At 40.5% G+C, this 17,073-nt stretch overlaps 1 protein-coding gene across 1 annotated transcript; it reads left to right on the forward strand.

Annotated features, from left to right (window-relative positions):
- Nucleotides 1-11,193: 11,193 nt before the first annotated feature.
- On the forward strand, nucleotides 11,194-13,722 carry LOC139459071 (toll-like receptor 4). Its single transcript, XM_071240510.1, has one exon. The coding sequence runs from the start codon at nucleotides 11,194-11,196 to the stop codon at nucleotides 13,720-13,722; it is 2,529 nt and encodes an 842-aa protein (XP_071096611.1).
- Nucleotides 13,723-17,073: the final 3,351 nt, after the last annotated feature.

Below are 17,073 nucleotides of genomic sequence, written 5' to 3' on the forward strand. Positions count from 1 at the left end.
TAACAATACATGTTAATTTTTTGTTTAACGCCGCAGTCAATAATATTCCAGTTATATGACGGCAGTCTGTAAAATAATCGTGTCTGGACCAGACAATCCAGTGATTAATATCTTGACCATCGATCCACGCAATAAGAATCGATGACATATATCAACCAACTCAGCGAGCCTGACCACCCGATCCCATGAGTCGCCTTTTACGACAAGCATAGTCGCCTTTTACGGCAAGTATGGGTTGCTAAAGACCTATTCTTCCCTGAATCTTCACAGGTCCCGAGCCCAATCAAATTAATGCATGTCATCAAAATAATGCTCGTCATCATCCACTTTTATTAGAAATTGTTGAATTATATAATGTTCTTGCTACTGGCCATTACGACATTGTATTTTGTTGGTTACCCAGCCATGTTGGAATAATTGGTAATACAATGGCTGATGCTGCAGCTAAAGCAGCTCTCACCAATTCTGCGACACCACTTCAAATCCCATACAGCGATTATAAACCAGTAATCAGATGTTACATCCGAGATCTGATGTAAAAGAAGTGGGACACCCAAGTAGGTATCAAGAAAATTACATGAAAAAAAAACAACTATTGGCTACACCTACTTGGGTTGTCAGTCCAGGTTTGAAGAGGTCATAGCAGGTATACAGATGAATATGAATTGAAAGGTGAGGATCCTCCATTTTGTAACCCTTGTGATGAGAGTTTGTTTGTTTGTTTAACGCCGCACTCAGCAATATTCCAGCTATGCGACGGCGGTCTGTAACTAATCGAGTCTGGACCAGACAATCCAGTGATTTATATCATGAACATCGATCCATGCAATATTGGGAACGATGACATGCATCAACCAAGTCAGTGAGCCTGACCACCCGATCCCCATAGTCGCCTTTTACGGCAAGCATGAGTTGCTGAAGACCTGTTCTACCCCGGAATCTCGGCGGCGGGAGATGGGGGAAACAAGAATAAGGAAGGACGCCCTTAAATATGTACTTGCCATGTACACACTTCGATCTGCCATGATAGCCTCTCAGACAGTTGAAATTGGGTCCGCATGTGTTGGTAGAGCATGGTTCATTAAGGCCCTGAAAACAGGAACATTTGTGGTTGTACACGAACAGTTTCCGTTTCATGTTGTTTCACGACACGCTCAGCTATATGACGGCGGTCTGTAAATAATCGAGTCTGGACAAGTCAATTCAGTGATTGACATCATCAGCATCGATCCGCGCAATAGGGATACGATGACATGCATCAACCAAGTCACCGAGCCTGACGACCCGATCCCGTAAGTCGCCTCTTACAACAAGAATAGTCGCCTTTTACGGCAAGCATGGGTTGCTGAAGACCTATTCTAACACGGATCTTCAAGGGTCTCAACGCAATTGGGATACGATGACGTGCATCAACCAAGTCAGCGAGCCTGACGACCGGATCCCGTTAGTCGACTCTTACAACAAGAATAGTCGCCTTTTACGGCAAGCATGGGTTGCTGAAGACCTATTCTAACACGGATCTTCACGGGTCTCAACGCAATTGGGATACGATGACATGCATAAACCAAGTCAGCGAGCGTGACCACCCGATCCCGTTAGTCGCCTTTTACGACAAGCATGGGTTGCTGGAGACCTATTCTACTCTGGATCATCACGGGTCTGTTGAAGCAAAACTTACGTGTATCATCTGTTGTGGTATTAAGAGTAAATCGCCAGCTGTTTCTATCTTGTCCAAGTGCCGTTTCAACACATAACAGGTGCGGGATATCATGCCGTAGGCCAAACTACGACCATAGCAACTCTTGGTGCATTTCAGACTGCACATCTTTATGCCAACATTTTCAAAGATTTCTAATATATCATATTCTAACTCGTTCCCAGTTATGTCAGTGTATGAACTCTGGTTACTAAACGCCACTTATCCTGCTAACAGACACGTGCATATTTCCAGTCCCATCTCCCCTTGTCCCTGTGAAGGCTATGAAACGAGCGCTTGAAACCACGTGAGATGTGAGGTTTTAGAGTAAAACCGATCTTTTGACATGGTCTTATTCTTTGGTACTAGATTTTCCTTCCTCATAACATTGTAAAGGTATTGATTGATATTTGAAATGCACATGAATTAATTACCACATCGAAAGGGACAGTGTCGACTGCTCGTGATATCTTGTTTGTTTGTTCGTTCGTTTAGCGCCGCACTCAGCAATAGTCCGGCTATATGACGGCGGTCTGTAAATAAACGAGTCTGGACCAGATAATCAAGTGATGGATATCATGAGCATCGATCCACGCAATTTGGGTAGTTGGTTGGTTGTTTAACGCCAATATTCCAGCTATATGACGGCGGTACGATGACACCTGATCTCGTTAGTCGCCTCTTACGGCAAGCGTGGGTTGCTGAAGAACTATTCCACCCTGGATCTTCGAGAGAGAAGGAAAAATATACCATTTTAGACATTCCTAACAAGTCGTCCAAAAAGCGATGTTTCAAGACCGCCGTCATATAGCTGGAATATTGCTGAGTGCGGCGTTAAACAACAAACCAACCAACAAATGATGAGTCCGTGTGTATGGCTTTGCGCCGCATTTCCAATATTCCAGTAATACCACGGCGGGGGACAGCAGAAACGAGCTTCACCCAATGTACCGATGTGGGGGATCGAACCCGGGTCTTCAGCGTGACGAGCGAACGCTTCACCAACGAGGCTACAAGGGATGATAAACATCCGGCTCCTCAAAGCTGAAAGCATCGGACCCGTGTTCACGTCAGTACGACGTTTGTTTAGAATATTTTCTAAATTAGTAATGGCAGTTTTGAATGTCACTTCTAATCAAGTAACATTTACGACGACATAACTTTTAATGAGCCTGCTCGTTAATACGTTTACAAAATAGCTTTCGTAATAATGGTAGGCTGAAGCCGACGATGTTTCAAGTAAAAATAATGTACTGTCACTCGAGATTCCAAACCTTATTTTCATGTAATTTGGTAAATTATAGTAGATACTTTGCATGAACCCACTTCTGTTGGGGCATCTATTTTCCTGCAGACCCGTGAAGATCCGGGGTAGAATAGGTCTTCAGCAACCAATGTTTGCCGTAAAAGGCGACTTTGCTTGTCGTAAGAGGTGACTAACGGGATCGGGTGGTCAGGCTCGCTGACTTGGTTGATGCATGTCATCGTATCCCAATTGCGTGGATCGATGCGCATGATATTAATCACTGGATTGTCTGGTCCAGAGTCGATTATTTACAGACCGTCGTCATATAGCTGGAATATTGCTGAGTGTGGCGTTAAACAACAAACCAACCAACCAACCATGCCTTGTACGACAAGCATCGTCACGGCAAGCATCGGTTGCTGAAGACCTTTTCTACCCCGGAATCTTCACGGGTCTGATAACGCTAAAACCCTCATACGAAGATAACGCTAAAACCCTCATATGATCATAATCATATGCTCCGATCCGTGTTAGAACAGGTCTTCAGTAAACCATGCAGTAAGTTTAGGTTTTTTTTAAATGTTGATGTTTTAATGAGAAGATGGCCCCTCATTCGCCCGGCACAACAAGCACGGGGTAACATAACAAACAACCAAACACAAATTATGTCCGCTCGCAGATATATGAGTTGGAGAAAGAGATGTTTTCACCTCTAATCTGCCTTTTACGCCCAATGGAATCTGTTTCGGTGGATAATCGAGACAATCCAAAACATTCCGTCAAGTAAGCCAACTAACAGTTCCTTTCTTATTGTTATCCAGAGACTACAGTGCGTCGGCACTATCCTACTATCACATGTGCAATTAATTATTACCCTCTGATCGATTGACATTTGATGATTCATAAATCATCTTGTTTTAGGTGTTAATAATTAAAGTTTATAGTTCCAGCTGATCATTTATCCATGTATGTGATGTATTTTACTGATACTTCTATGAAAGAGAGCCTGTTTTCTATTGAAATATATTATTTGTGGAATTGAGAGAGAATTGCGTGGATCGATGCTCATGATATCAATCACGGCGTTAAACAACAAACGAACAAACAAAAGTTAAATGTTAATCGTGTAGGCTAGTTATGCCTGGTTATTTGATGGTGGCCTGTAATTAATGGAGTCTTGATCACACATATGAGTGAGTGAGTGAGTGGTGTTACGGACGGCGGTCCACGTCGTCTAGGTAGGATGATATGCCATCAACCAATTCACTGAGCCTTACCATCCGATGCATTTAGTCGACAAGCGACCCGTGAAGATCCGGGGAAGAATAGACAGACAGGCCATATAGAACAGTTCAGTTTAACAGATACATGAAAATCAACGTGATCTTAAACATAGCATGATATATATTCACCTGAGTCAAAATACGTGTTTTAAATACATTGCTGAAGATTTGATAACATCTTCATTGGTCGAATTCAACAAACTGATCATTAATTGATTGTCTTTGTGTGTAATACTAGTATATTAATTAGATTGAAACTTTAATCGCAACGTTTTATATTTTTCACATACAAATAGAACATAAAACTCGTCTTCAATCTCCTGGTTGGTACAGTTACTACATATACAATTCAAAAAATCACTATCCTTGGTTCTACGTTTTTTACTGATAAGGAAGTTATGGAGAGATATTCTAAATTTACAAAATTTTGAAAAATGATCCGTGAAGATCCGGGGTAGAATAGGTCTTCAGCAACCCATGCTTGTCGTGAAAGGCGACTAACGGGATCTGGTGGTCAGGCTCGCTGACCTGGTTGATGCATGTCATCGATCCCAATTGCGTGGATTGATGCTCATGATATTAATCACTGGATTGTCTGGTCCAGACTCGATAATTTTACAGACCGCCGTCATATAGCTGGAATTTTGCTGAGTGGGGCGTTAAACAACAAACAAACATATGACGATGGTTTGTCATTAGGAAAATCGTTACAGCGAGAAAGCGATAGAGCGAGTAAGTGATAAAGTGATAAAGCCATATTTCCCATAAAGCCGTTCATTAAAACGATTTTTGCTGATATTCAGTGATCCATTACTATATTTATCACCGCTACTTTTTCTCTTATAATTAGATCATCTTGTAGTAGATAAATATGTTACATATACATACATGTACATAATGCTATTTCGTTAAGTTTGTATACACACTTGTTTATTTTCTTGTTGTGTATTAAATAAGCCAGATTGACAGAATAGTCGCTGTTCATATTTTCATTTTGTTCATAACACACACACACACACACACACACACACACACACACACACTTCCACCAATCTTAAAACTGAAACTGTAAATGATAAATTGAACTGGAACAAATAATGATTTACATGTATATCATATATTGAGCCACTGTTTGTATTGTTTGCAACGTCCAATGTCGGTCATCAGATTTGGAGTTGACGCTGAATGTGTGCTCCTCCGATTTTGGGGACCCGTGAAGATTCCGGGGTAAAATAGGTCTTCAGCAACCCATACTTGCCGTAAAAGGCGACTATGCTTGTCGTAAAAGGCGACTATGCTTGTCGTTATAGGCGACTAACGGGATCGGGTGGTCAGACTCGCTGACTTGGTTGATGCATGTCATCGATCCAAATTGCGCGGAGCGATGCTCATGATATTAATCACTGGATTGTCTTGTCCAGATTCGATTAGTTACAGACCGCCGTCATATAGCTGGAATATTGCCGAGTGCGGCGTTAAACAACAAACCAACCAACCAACCTCCGATTTCGGGATGACAATTTTATTGATAACGATGCATGTACATTACGCAGACAAAAGTTATACATGTACAGAGTTATGTTACAGATTGATTAGATACTAGTAAATGTCTCAACCTTAAGTCACCTATACGGCTTTTGAGAGCGTCATTAAACCGTAACCTCATTCATAGACAATATAAATGAAATGCGTTGTTAATATTAATTAAAAACAACTCGTTTCTTATAATTCCCTTCGATCAAACTGTCTTCGGGAATTAAAATTATTGCTAAATTGCTTGTAAAATGGAGTTTCCCGCCAGGGGAGACTAGATATCCGATTATAGTATAGACTATATAGTAGATTATAGTAGTTATCCACCACATATGTACACAGACTATACTTGACATATACTACAATGATAGTAGATTTACCATATGTTATAGATGATCATAGTTATGCACTTCATATTGTTATCAACGTTAACTATGTGGCCACACTAATTAGTGTCTCTCAATATCTGTAGTTTACACAGCGATGGGGGCAGTGGGGTAGCCTAGTGGTTAAAGCGTTCTCTTCAAGCCGAAGACCCAGATCGATTCCCCACATGGGTACAATGTGTGAGGCCCATTTCTTGTCTTCCCCGCTGTGTTGTTGCCGGATTATTGTTAAAAGCGACATAAAATCATTCTCACTCACTCACAGCGATGTTTATCAAATTGCTAAATGCAAGTACATATAATTGTAGATTTGCATAAAACTAGCGACACAATGACAAATTGATCGTACATCAAATGTCAAAAAGAATATTTACAGACATCAGTATGACACACTGTAACATCATATACTAACGAAAGCAAGTTATAGAACACCCACACTCATAAGATTGTATTTTGCAATAAAATCAGCCACGACTAATTAACATTAGTCTTCTTAACTTCTTTTGAAAAATATATATTTAGATTTTAACCTGATTTATTTAGAGCGTATTGCCATGATCCGCCGCGCGCTTTCGGCGTGATGGTCACATGGTCAACTGAATAAGGCCGTAAATCAATTACATTTTACGCAATAATCTATGGATTGTTTTAAAATCACCTCCGTCTGTACAGTTAAATTGTGTTTTAAGTGAATAGTGTGACTAGTTTAACATTCCCTCCCAATTGAAGCAGATAGCACATGCAGCCCCTATAGTGGTCAGCAGGGGATATTGCTTTACCGCGAGAAAGCGATAAAGCGAGAAAGCAATAGAGCGAGAATGCGAAATCCCCTCTCGGCCACCACACTTATGTCAGCACGCATGACAATGACCAGGTATTCTCTGTTGAAGGAAATGAACAAAACTGCCTTCCACGCTGTCATGAAGTATCTCCAACTGAAAGGATGATCTCCAACATCCAGCCGTGCGGACATGGTGTCACCTTTGGGCGATGATACAGGGTTCAAGAGCGGAAGTGAGAGCCTCGTTGATGAGCCAACACCAGGAAGACCATTCAACTCCAACCATTAAGGAAAAATGGTATCGGGATCGGGTGGTCAGGCTCGCTGACTTTGTTGATGCATGTCATCGATCCCAATTGCGTGGATCGATGCTCATGATGTCAGTCACTGGATTGTCTTGTCCAGACTCGATTATTTACAGACCGGCGTCATATAGCTGTAATATTGCGGCGTTAAACAACAAACAAATAAACAAAAGATATTTTTCAGTTACAGAATGATATATTTTACTAGAATTTTCGGGGACAGTTTTTTATTCCATAAATGATTTTAAGCGACAAGTCGCAGACATCTTCCCGAGGCAAAGTCAGTTAACTGCCTTGCCTCGGGAAGATGTGTCGCATGTCGCGTGATATGCAAAATACTTTGCGGCAGTGCATGTAATGATAATTCATCACTGCGCCGGAGTGTCAATAGAATAGAATTTTATTTAACAACCTCTGAACCAATTAAATCCCTGGATATCTGTCGGGAATTCCCCTGCAATTAATGTGTGCGTTGATTTCGCCGCCAACAAGAGGCTGTTTCTAAGTATTACGCGGGGCGCTAGCTATTGATGGACGAAAGCGTTAAAGTACTTCCGGGTTTCTCCTTTCTGTATGCTATTCTTGATCCGTGTCGGTTTACAGTCACGCCTTAGGGGAGCTTTCTACACTGCACTCGGACGGACAATACAGCTGTGTCGATCATGGAACTGACAGGTACGTGACACTATATATTTGCATATGTGAAGATCCGGGGTAGAATAGGTCTTCAGCAACCCATACTTGCCGTAAAAGGCGACAATGCTTGTCGTAAGAGGCGACTAACGGGATCAGGTGGTCAGGCTCGCTGACTTGGTTGAAGAATGTCATCGATCCCAATTACGTGGACCGATGCTCATGATGTCAATCACCGGATTGTCTGGTCCAGACTCAATTATTTCCAGACCGCCGTCATACAGATGGAATATTGCTGAGTGCGGCGTAAAACCACAAACCAACCAACAACCCAATTGCGTTGATCGATGCTCATAATGTCAATCACAGGAGGGGCGGTCGGGTAGCCTAGTGGTTAAAGCGTTCGCTTGTCACGCCGAAGACCAGGGTTCGATTCCCGACATGGGTTCATTGTGTGAATCCCATTTCTGGTGTCCCCCGCCGTGATATTGCTGGGATATTGCTAAAAGCGGCGTAAAACCATACTCACTCACTCAATCAATCAATCACAGGAATGTCTGGTCCAGACTCGATTATTTACAGACCGCCGTCCTACAGCTGGAATATTGCTGAGTGGGACCCAGTGTGGCAGTGTGGGTTCGAATCCCGGACGGGACTCAACCCCCAAAAGTACGAGAATCTGTACTTTACAGAGAAAGTGTTATCTTAAATATAATATTTGTTACATTTGACCACTTTCTAAATGACATTGTGTGTTCATAGTCCTTAGTATTTGTGCAGAACATATTTGACTATCAATGATGATATTTGGTAGGTGTCTGTCTTTATTGACATTTTATACTGATTTCAGAGTGTCCTGATGTTCTAATGAGTGTGTTCCCCATTTGGATTCCAGATTAGAATTGGTCCCAGCAATCAATGCTTGTATATGAAGCGACTGAATGGCCTAGGTGGTCAGGCTCGGTGTCTTGCCTATTTGCATGTCATTTTTCCCCGATTGCGTGGGATGGCCACGTAATATCAGTCACTAGATTGACTGGTCCTGAGTGTATCATTTGCAGGCCCCTTTCTTATAGCTTGATTACTGATGGGTGCCGTGTGAAACTATACTAAATACATGTACAGTAAACTACGGTTATAACGAACACGCTTATAACGAACTGACGGATATAACGAACTTACTATTAGGTCCCGACTATTTGCTGTAGTTATGCTGTATATATGCTTATAACGAACTACGGTTATAACGAACTAAAATTAGTAGTCCCTTTGAGTTCGTTATAACCGTACTTTACTGTATAGTGTTGGTAGTTATAGCAACGTCGAAATCGTTTAAACACCCCACACCTCACTGTCTGCTTAGGGAGTGACCATTTGATATTCCGGGGGGATTTTGCATATGATGACATCTACTCCTCAAACAGAATAAACATTGATATAACCTAAGTGCTGTTTATAGGAAAACACTATAGTTTTTTAGGAAGTACTCTACTCAGCGCCAATAAGCGGTGTTAATTGCTGTTTGTTTTGATAACTAGGCCTCGGGGCGGGGTATCCAGTAAAACACTGTAGCACAGTAAATAGGGCCGTACATCAATCAAATACTTGAGCACAAGCTTTTGTCTGCCACGGGAATTCTTACAAGGAATTTTTCTGCAAATCATATTTAGGGTCATAGGTATTATGGTCTTGGAACTGTAGCTGAAAACAATATCTAGTCTCCAAACCAAATCCCAGTCAGATTTTGAGCAAAGTCAAAGTCAAATTTTGGTTATATCTCATTCATATGTCAATCGGGGTGGTGGGGAAACCCTGTGGTTCAGGTGTCCGCTAGTCATGCTGAAAGCCCGGGTTCGATTCCATGCACGGAGACAACTTGTGGTGCTCATTGCAGGAATGGTACCAAAAGTGTTGGATGACCATACTTTTCAGTCTCTCATTTGTCCATGAAGATATTAATCTTTGACATGGTTTATGGCCTTTATTATACCCCCGTTTACGAAGTAAATCGGGAGTATATAGCATGTCGTCTGTCCGTCCGTCCTTCCGTCCGAGCTTTTGTAAGGCCCATAACTTTTTAACCATGCATCCTAGCTTCACCAAACTTGCTACTCACCTTAACCACAATGAGTACTCGTGCCTGTTGCTAGTTTGAAGATTCTGAATTTTTTAATTTTTGCCGTTTCCATGAAAACATTAGAAACTTAAACTTTTAGGGTAGGTGTTTTGTACGGCCTATATCTTTATAACAATGCACTCTAGCTTCACCAAACTTTCTACACACATTAACAACTATGAGTACTTGTGCCTTTTGCTAGTTTGAAGATTCTGAATTTTATAATTTTTGCCGTTTCCATGGAAACATTAAAAACTTAAACTTTTAGGGTGGGTGTTTTGTACGGCCTATATCTTTTTAACCATGCATCCTGGCTTCACCAAACTTTATACACACATTAACCACAATGAGTACTTGTGCCTTTTGCTAGTTTGAAGATTCTGATTTTTTTAATTTGTGTCGCTTCCATGGACACATTAAGAAACTCAAACTTTTAGGGAAGGTGTTTTGTACGGCCCATATCTTTATAACTATGCATCCTAGCTTCATCAAGCTTGCTACACACATTTACCACAATGAGTACTTGCATGTATAATTGTGCCTTTTGCTAGTTTGAAGATTCTGATTTTTTTTTATTTTTGCCGTTTCCATGGAATCATGGTGAAACATAAATTTTGGGTAGAGTTTTTGTACGATCCATGTTTACAATATTATGTATCCTAGCTCAGCAAACTTTTATCTTTTATAAGATTCTGAAAGTTTTCTCTTTTGCTGTTTTCATGAAACATGATTGAATTTAGAAATTTTGATGACTGGTTTTGTTTAGCTCATGGGGTTACAAAGGAAAGGGCAGTTCCTCTGACTTAAAGCAACAGGTGTATTTCATTAATTAACAAACTTTTTACTATTTGTTGTTGACCAGCGGGGATAACGGGGGTATGTGAGCTTTGCTCACTTCTTTCTTGTTACCAATGCAAATCTTCCTTCACCTAGTGATGTTAGAACGTACAGAAAACATCACAGAAAGTATGTACATTTTATTGGCATGGTATTCTTCTAAATGCTCAAAAGATATTTCGATCAATGTACACCTGCTTGCTATTAAGGACACAGACAAAACGATGGTACACTTTACGGAATCTGGTTACCATCCAGTGCATTTGAATAAAAAATACAGAAGCTGCTCTTGGATGGCATTAATACAGGCCAAACTATCAATAAATTACACAAACATGGTTTGTGGTATATACAGATATACATATATGTTGACAGGAATGATGCCAGTCAAGTTCTGCTGTGTGCTTTGGATTGTAATTCCGAATCTGATGACATTACAGTGTTCCCCACAGCAACAGTCCGACCTTCAGAAATGCAACATTTCCCATGCTGCCAATGAAACAACAGTTGACTGCTCACGTTGTGGTTTCAGCAGAGTCCCTCGAGGTTTTCCCAGAAACACAACAGAACTAAATCTGGGTAACAACAACTTATCAAGCCTCCTGAAAGGATCACTGCCCTACCTTCCCTCATTACATACGCTGCTTGTGAATGATAACAACATAGAGTTTCTGGAGGAAGGTACTCTGCAAAACCTGCCTGTCCTTCAACGACTCAACTTAGATGGGAATAGATTTAATTTTACCTATTCCTCTCTTCCTCTTGGGACATTTCAAAACCTGACATCCATGACAACACTTCGTGTGAGCAGAATGAAGATGCGGTTTACATCATTGACATATCCTGACGCTACATTTGCTGATCTTCGCTATCTCGAGTCACTGGTTATTGATGGGGCTGGGGAACCCGTTTTTGGACCTGGCTTTGCACAACTGAAGAGGCTACAGAGTCTCAGTTTTGGATCACCTTGCCTTATTAGACGTTTAGGGAAAGGCTCCTTTGTCAACTTCAGGGAGGCACCTGTCAGCAACCTATCATTGTCAGGGTGTAATGAATTTATATCTTTAGATGACAATGTCTACCTTCCTTTTCCCTATCTTAGATTCCTATTTGCGAGAGACACCACTCCCTTTGGACTGCATCCGTCTTTATTAAGCTTAAAAGGAATGAGTGGAAGGAATATGACCGAAATAAACTTCTCAAATGTCAAGAGATATGATACCACCATTCACGGTGTAATGCACAATCAAACACTCGTGCTCACGTCTGAAATGACCCGTTACCTTGTAACCATATGTGTTGAGCGACTGATTCTTAGAAAAAATAACATAGTGGTAATCGAAAGTAATGCGCTATTGCAGGAACCATTTCAAAGCTGTCTAAGATATTTTGACCTCAGATATAATGCTGTAACCGGCGAGCCCACCTTGTTGTATTATCTTCCTGAATTTGTTAACCTTGTTGTACTGGATGTGTCAAAGCAGGCATATCAATTGTATCACGGTGATGGACACAATAAACATTCCACAGATTTACCAGAAATACATTTTGGGGGAAATTGGACATTGTCTGTTCCTCCATTATTAGAAAAACTTTGCTTAAGCGGTTCAGGAGGCCATGGAAGATCATTTAAAGGAATTGGGATTTGTGTTCGTGGAGGTGAACACTTGACATATGTAGATGCTTCTTATTCTGCTTTGATAACGAGTAAATGGCGTTTTTATGGCGTAGAACATGTAAAATATGTTGATTTTACAGGGAATTTCTTTCAAACAATTCCGATGACATTTTTTCAATCATTTCCAAAAGTCAATGTACTGTATCTTAGACAAGTGCACTTTGATGTTGATTTCATATCCAATCAGAGCTCACAGACACTGTTTAGTCCACTCAAAAGCATTGTTTCCTTAGATGTGTCAGTTAACTCCTTATACAGAATGTATACTCATATATTCAGGGATCTTAAGACCTTAAAATATCTGAACTTGAGCCGTAATATGTTTCAAGACGTCCCTATTAAATTGACTGGAATGTTAAACATCACTCATATTGATCTTTCATTTAATTCCATCAGTGTTCTTAGTGCAAATACAAGAACAATGTTAGATGAAAAGGCAGTTGATTCCCCGCAGATTTCACTTGACCTTCATGGAAACACCCTGTCCTGTGGATGTGGAGCCCTGGAATTTCTGACGTGGATAATCGACACAGATGTCGAGTTTCGACGCTTTGACTCGTACAGCTGCCTCAACACGGAGGGCCAGCTCATCAAACTTTCAAACATTACTAGTTCCTTTGGGAGACACTGGAGATATTGCTACGCTAGATTTTGGCTTGCCTTTTCAGTTTGTTTGATGTGTGTTCTATTTTCTGGTCTTGTCATTTGTCATGTGATACTGAAAAATACCATTTCGTTAAAATACTGGATGTTGAGATTAATAGGGTTCGATTATTGTGTGCCATGCAGACAAGATTATCAGTATGACATATTTATTTACTATTCTCAACATGATGATTATCAGTGGGTGTGTACCACTTTTCTACAGAAGATGGAGGTTGAGAGAGGTCTGCGACTATGTATTCCAGACAGAGACTTCGAAGTGGGCGTTTGCGCAGCTGAGGAAATTATTAACTGTATTCACAACAGCTGGAAGACTGTCCTGTATGTGACCGAGACTTTCCTTCAGGACGAGTTGTGTTCCTTTACACTGTCATCTGGGACCTATGCATGCAACAATAACATGCCTAAGAGACTAATGGTTCTATATTCGGACGCCATCTTTCGTCACCCGCTCCCTCCAGTACTCACTCAGCTATTGGATGGAGATGGTGTGTTTATGCTAGAAGAGCTGGAAGAAAACAAAGGTTGGAAACAATTCTTTCAACATGTTTTAAGTTGGATCTGAATAGACGTTGATATAAACTTTACCGGACCTGTAACCACTCCCGAAAACAGAATTGTACTATGGGCCTGAGGCCTTTCAGTATGGAATAAAACTTATTCTATCCTATAAACTTCAACACATTAAGTTATTGTGAACTACTGATTGACTACTATTAACACCTTGCCGATACCTGACGATGTATTGGAACGATGGGTTTCGTCATAACAAATGTATGTAGTTCTGTGATAGTAAAGAAATACTGATTGATCTGGTTATGACTGAAAACAAAATGGTCCCATATCTCATGCAAAGAAAAATAAGTTGTCAGTTCAAGAGAATAACCAGCCGAAACAGATTCCACTTGGCGTAAGGGGTAAATACATTGTGGAAATTATATGAATGGACCACTGAAAATCGGTGACACCAAGGTTCCGCGAAAAGGGTAAGATTGTCCCTCCCTATCGGGAGCACTCGCAATTCGTACAATTGCATAAAAAAGTAAGTATTTATTGTCTGACACACAATAAAGTGATCGATGAACCAGAAAATCCAGTGACACGAGAACATATCTATTTTGAACGATTTCAGATTTACGAGCTATCGCTTTATGAAATTGGACAACATATCCTAATGACAAAAATATGTTTCAGTACACCAGGAACAAAGTCACAGTGGGCTTATGGCTTGGCGGTGTCTATCTGTGCGTCTGACCGTTCATTAACGTTCGACTTCCTCGCCGCACCATCCAAAGGGATGAACTTTTACTAGGATGTCTAGCAGCCCCTTAGAAACCCCTATTTCACATCTATTGCTTTCAGAGGTGTATGGTATTCATGTAATGACCTCTTATTGTCCTTGTCGGCTTAAGTATGTTCGTCGTCTCTGATGTTTTTCGTACATACGATATAACCTGGACCTCTTCCGAATTATATCTTTAACAACATAACTGGATTTATTATATACTTAAGTGTTTACTAAAAGACGTAGATTTTCCAGTAGTGACAGAAAAATGCATGTTCACTGCATTGCAAATAACACTTCGCTGGAATTACCGGTAACGTAGCTACCCGCCCGTGCGCCTGTCGCATGTCTGTACTAACGTTATCATAACCTGTTTCCTGTCGTATGTCTTTACAAACATGGCAAACATGGTACTAACCTGTTTCCTCTCTGGAATGTCCCTACAAACGTTATATAATCTGTTTCGTCTATCGAATATCTTTGCAAACATAATCATTACCTGTTTCCTCTCGTATTACAACGCCGAAGACCCGGGTTCGATTCCCGACATGGGTACAATGTGTGAAGCCCATTTCTGGTGTCCCCCGCCGTGATATTGCTGGAATATTGCTAAAAGCGGCGTAAAACCATACTCACTCACTCACTCTCGTAATACATTGCAAACATTATCATAACCTGTTTCCTTTCTCGAATGGCTTTACAAACATTATCATAACCTCACTTATGTCATTACAAACATAGTTCTAACCTGTTTCCTCTCTCGTATTTGTTTGTTTGTTGTATAACGCCGCACTCAGCAAGATTCCAGCTATATGACGGCGGTCTGTAAATATTCGAGTCTGGACCAGACAATCCAGTGCTTGATATCATGAGCATCGATCCACGCAATTGGGATCGATGACATGTATCAACCAAGTCAGCGAGCCTGACCGCCCGATCCCGTTAGTAAATAGAAAGTTAAAGAATTTCCAAATGATTTCCATGGAAACAAAACAAATTTTAAAAATATTATAAAAATATGAAAAAGCAATAGTTCATAATACGGTCATTGCACATATAGAGTGTCAATCCAAAATATTCATTAGTTTGAGAGTTTTGGCATCTTGGTGTTGTCTGAGACGAAACAAATCAAAATGTCAAAATGCACCAGAAATGTTGATGAGCAATTAATGTATATACAAGGTTTTGTAGCAAAATGTTGAAAGATTTTCAAGTAAAGTTTCTGAATAGGACGGGAACGCCAACGCTGGCGCGAGACATAATACTGGTGTGAAAATATTTGCATAACAAATGAAATACTTAAATAATACCGTCAGAGAGATGACACATCCATTTTAATCTCCTAAGGACAAAGGTACAGAGACTGAAGTTTGAATTAGATATAATAAAGGGAACTTCAGATGGTCTTGGTTTATATGACTGCTGATGTACTAGATGGGGATGAAACCATTATCAAGAATTACGGCACTTTCTACAAGAGGAATGCACGTTGAATAGCATTTTGTCATGATGCAGTTTATTAAATCGACCTCTACCTGAGCACAGTAACATGTGACGGCATCTGATGGAGCATGTCCTACAAAATGTAATGCCTTCAGAACATTTTTTGGAAAGAAATGTTTTAAAACCACTTCTCATTGGATGAGTGCCTTGAACTATGCTTTTAGCCTCTTTGACTGTAAATAAAAGCAATCACGAGTCAAATGATGCTATTTAAGCCTAGTTTTGACCTTGAATTTTGATGTGAGAGTCAGACTTTGGAAAATGCGCATTTACTGCATTAAGGCAAGATCTGTAAGCTGACAGATATATGATAATGAAGAAACAGTGAACACTTATTGAAAACTCTCCGACAAACAGAGTACAAATACAAATGTCGACTTAACACAGTTAAACAAGAGGCCAGGCAATTGTTATTAACAATTACATGTGGTTGGTGAACATTTGATTTGGTGCATGTCATCGTGTCCCTATTGCGTGGATCGTCGTCATGATGCCAATCGCTGGATTATCTGCTCCAGGCTCGATTATTTACAGACCGCCGTCATATAGTTGCAATATTGCTGAGTTCGTGGTGTCTCATATACTAGTGGATACATGTACATTTTACTTGTAATAACAACCTGAATGTTTGATTCAAACAAGACGCATATGTGAAATCATCACTTTGGAAACAGCTGAAAAATTACAAGTTAAAAAACAAACGGAAATTTATCAAACTATGCACCTGAAGAATTCACAATTTGATTTTTTTTGGTTTGGTTTGTTGTTTAAAGCCGCACTCAGCAATATTCCAGCTGTATGACGGCGGTCTGTAAATAATCGAGTCTGGACCAGACAATCCAGTGATTGATATCATGAGCATCGATCCACGCAATTGGGATCGATGACATGCATCAACCAAGTCAGCGAGCCTGACCACCCGATCCCGTCAGCATCCCACAAGCATAGTCACCTTGAAGGGCAAGCATGGGTTGCTGAAGACCTATTCTACCCCGGAATCTTCACGGGTCTCACAATTTGAACGCACACGACGATTTATTAAGACATCTGAAACAAAGTTCAAGTACTAAACGTGTAATATAAGGCAATATAACACTCTAAAGGTACACACACTATAATGTATATGAT

The sequence above is a fragment of the Haliotis cracherodii genome, unplaced genomic scaffold (genome assembly GCF_022045235.1).
Source record: "Haliotis cracherodii isolate W230 unplaced genomic scaffold, xgHalCrac1.p SCAF_13, whole genome shotgun sequence".
Lineage (NCBI taxonomy): Eukaryota > Metazoa > Mollusca > Gastropoda > Lepetellida > Haliotidae > Haliotis > Haliotis cracherodii.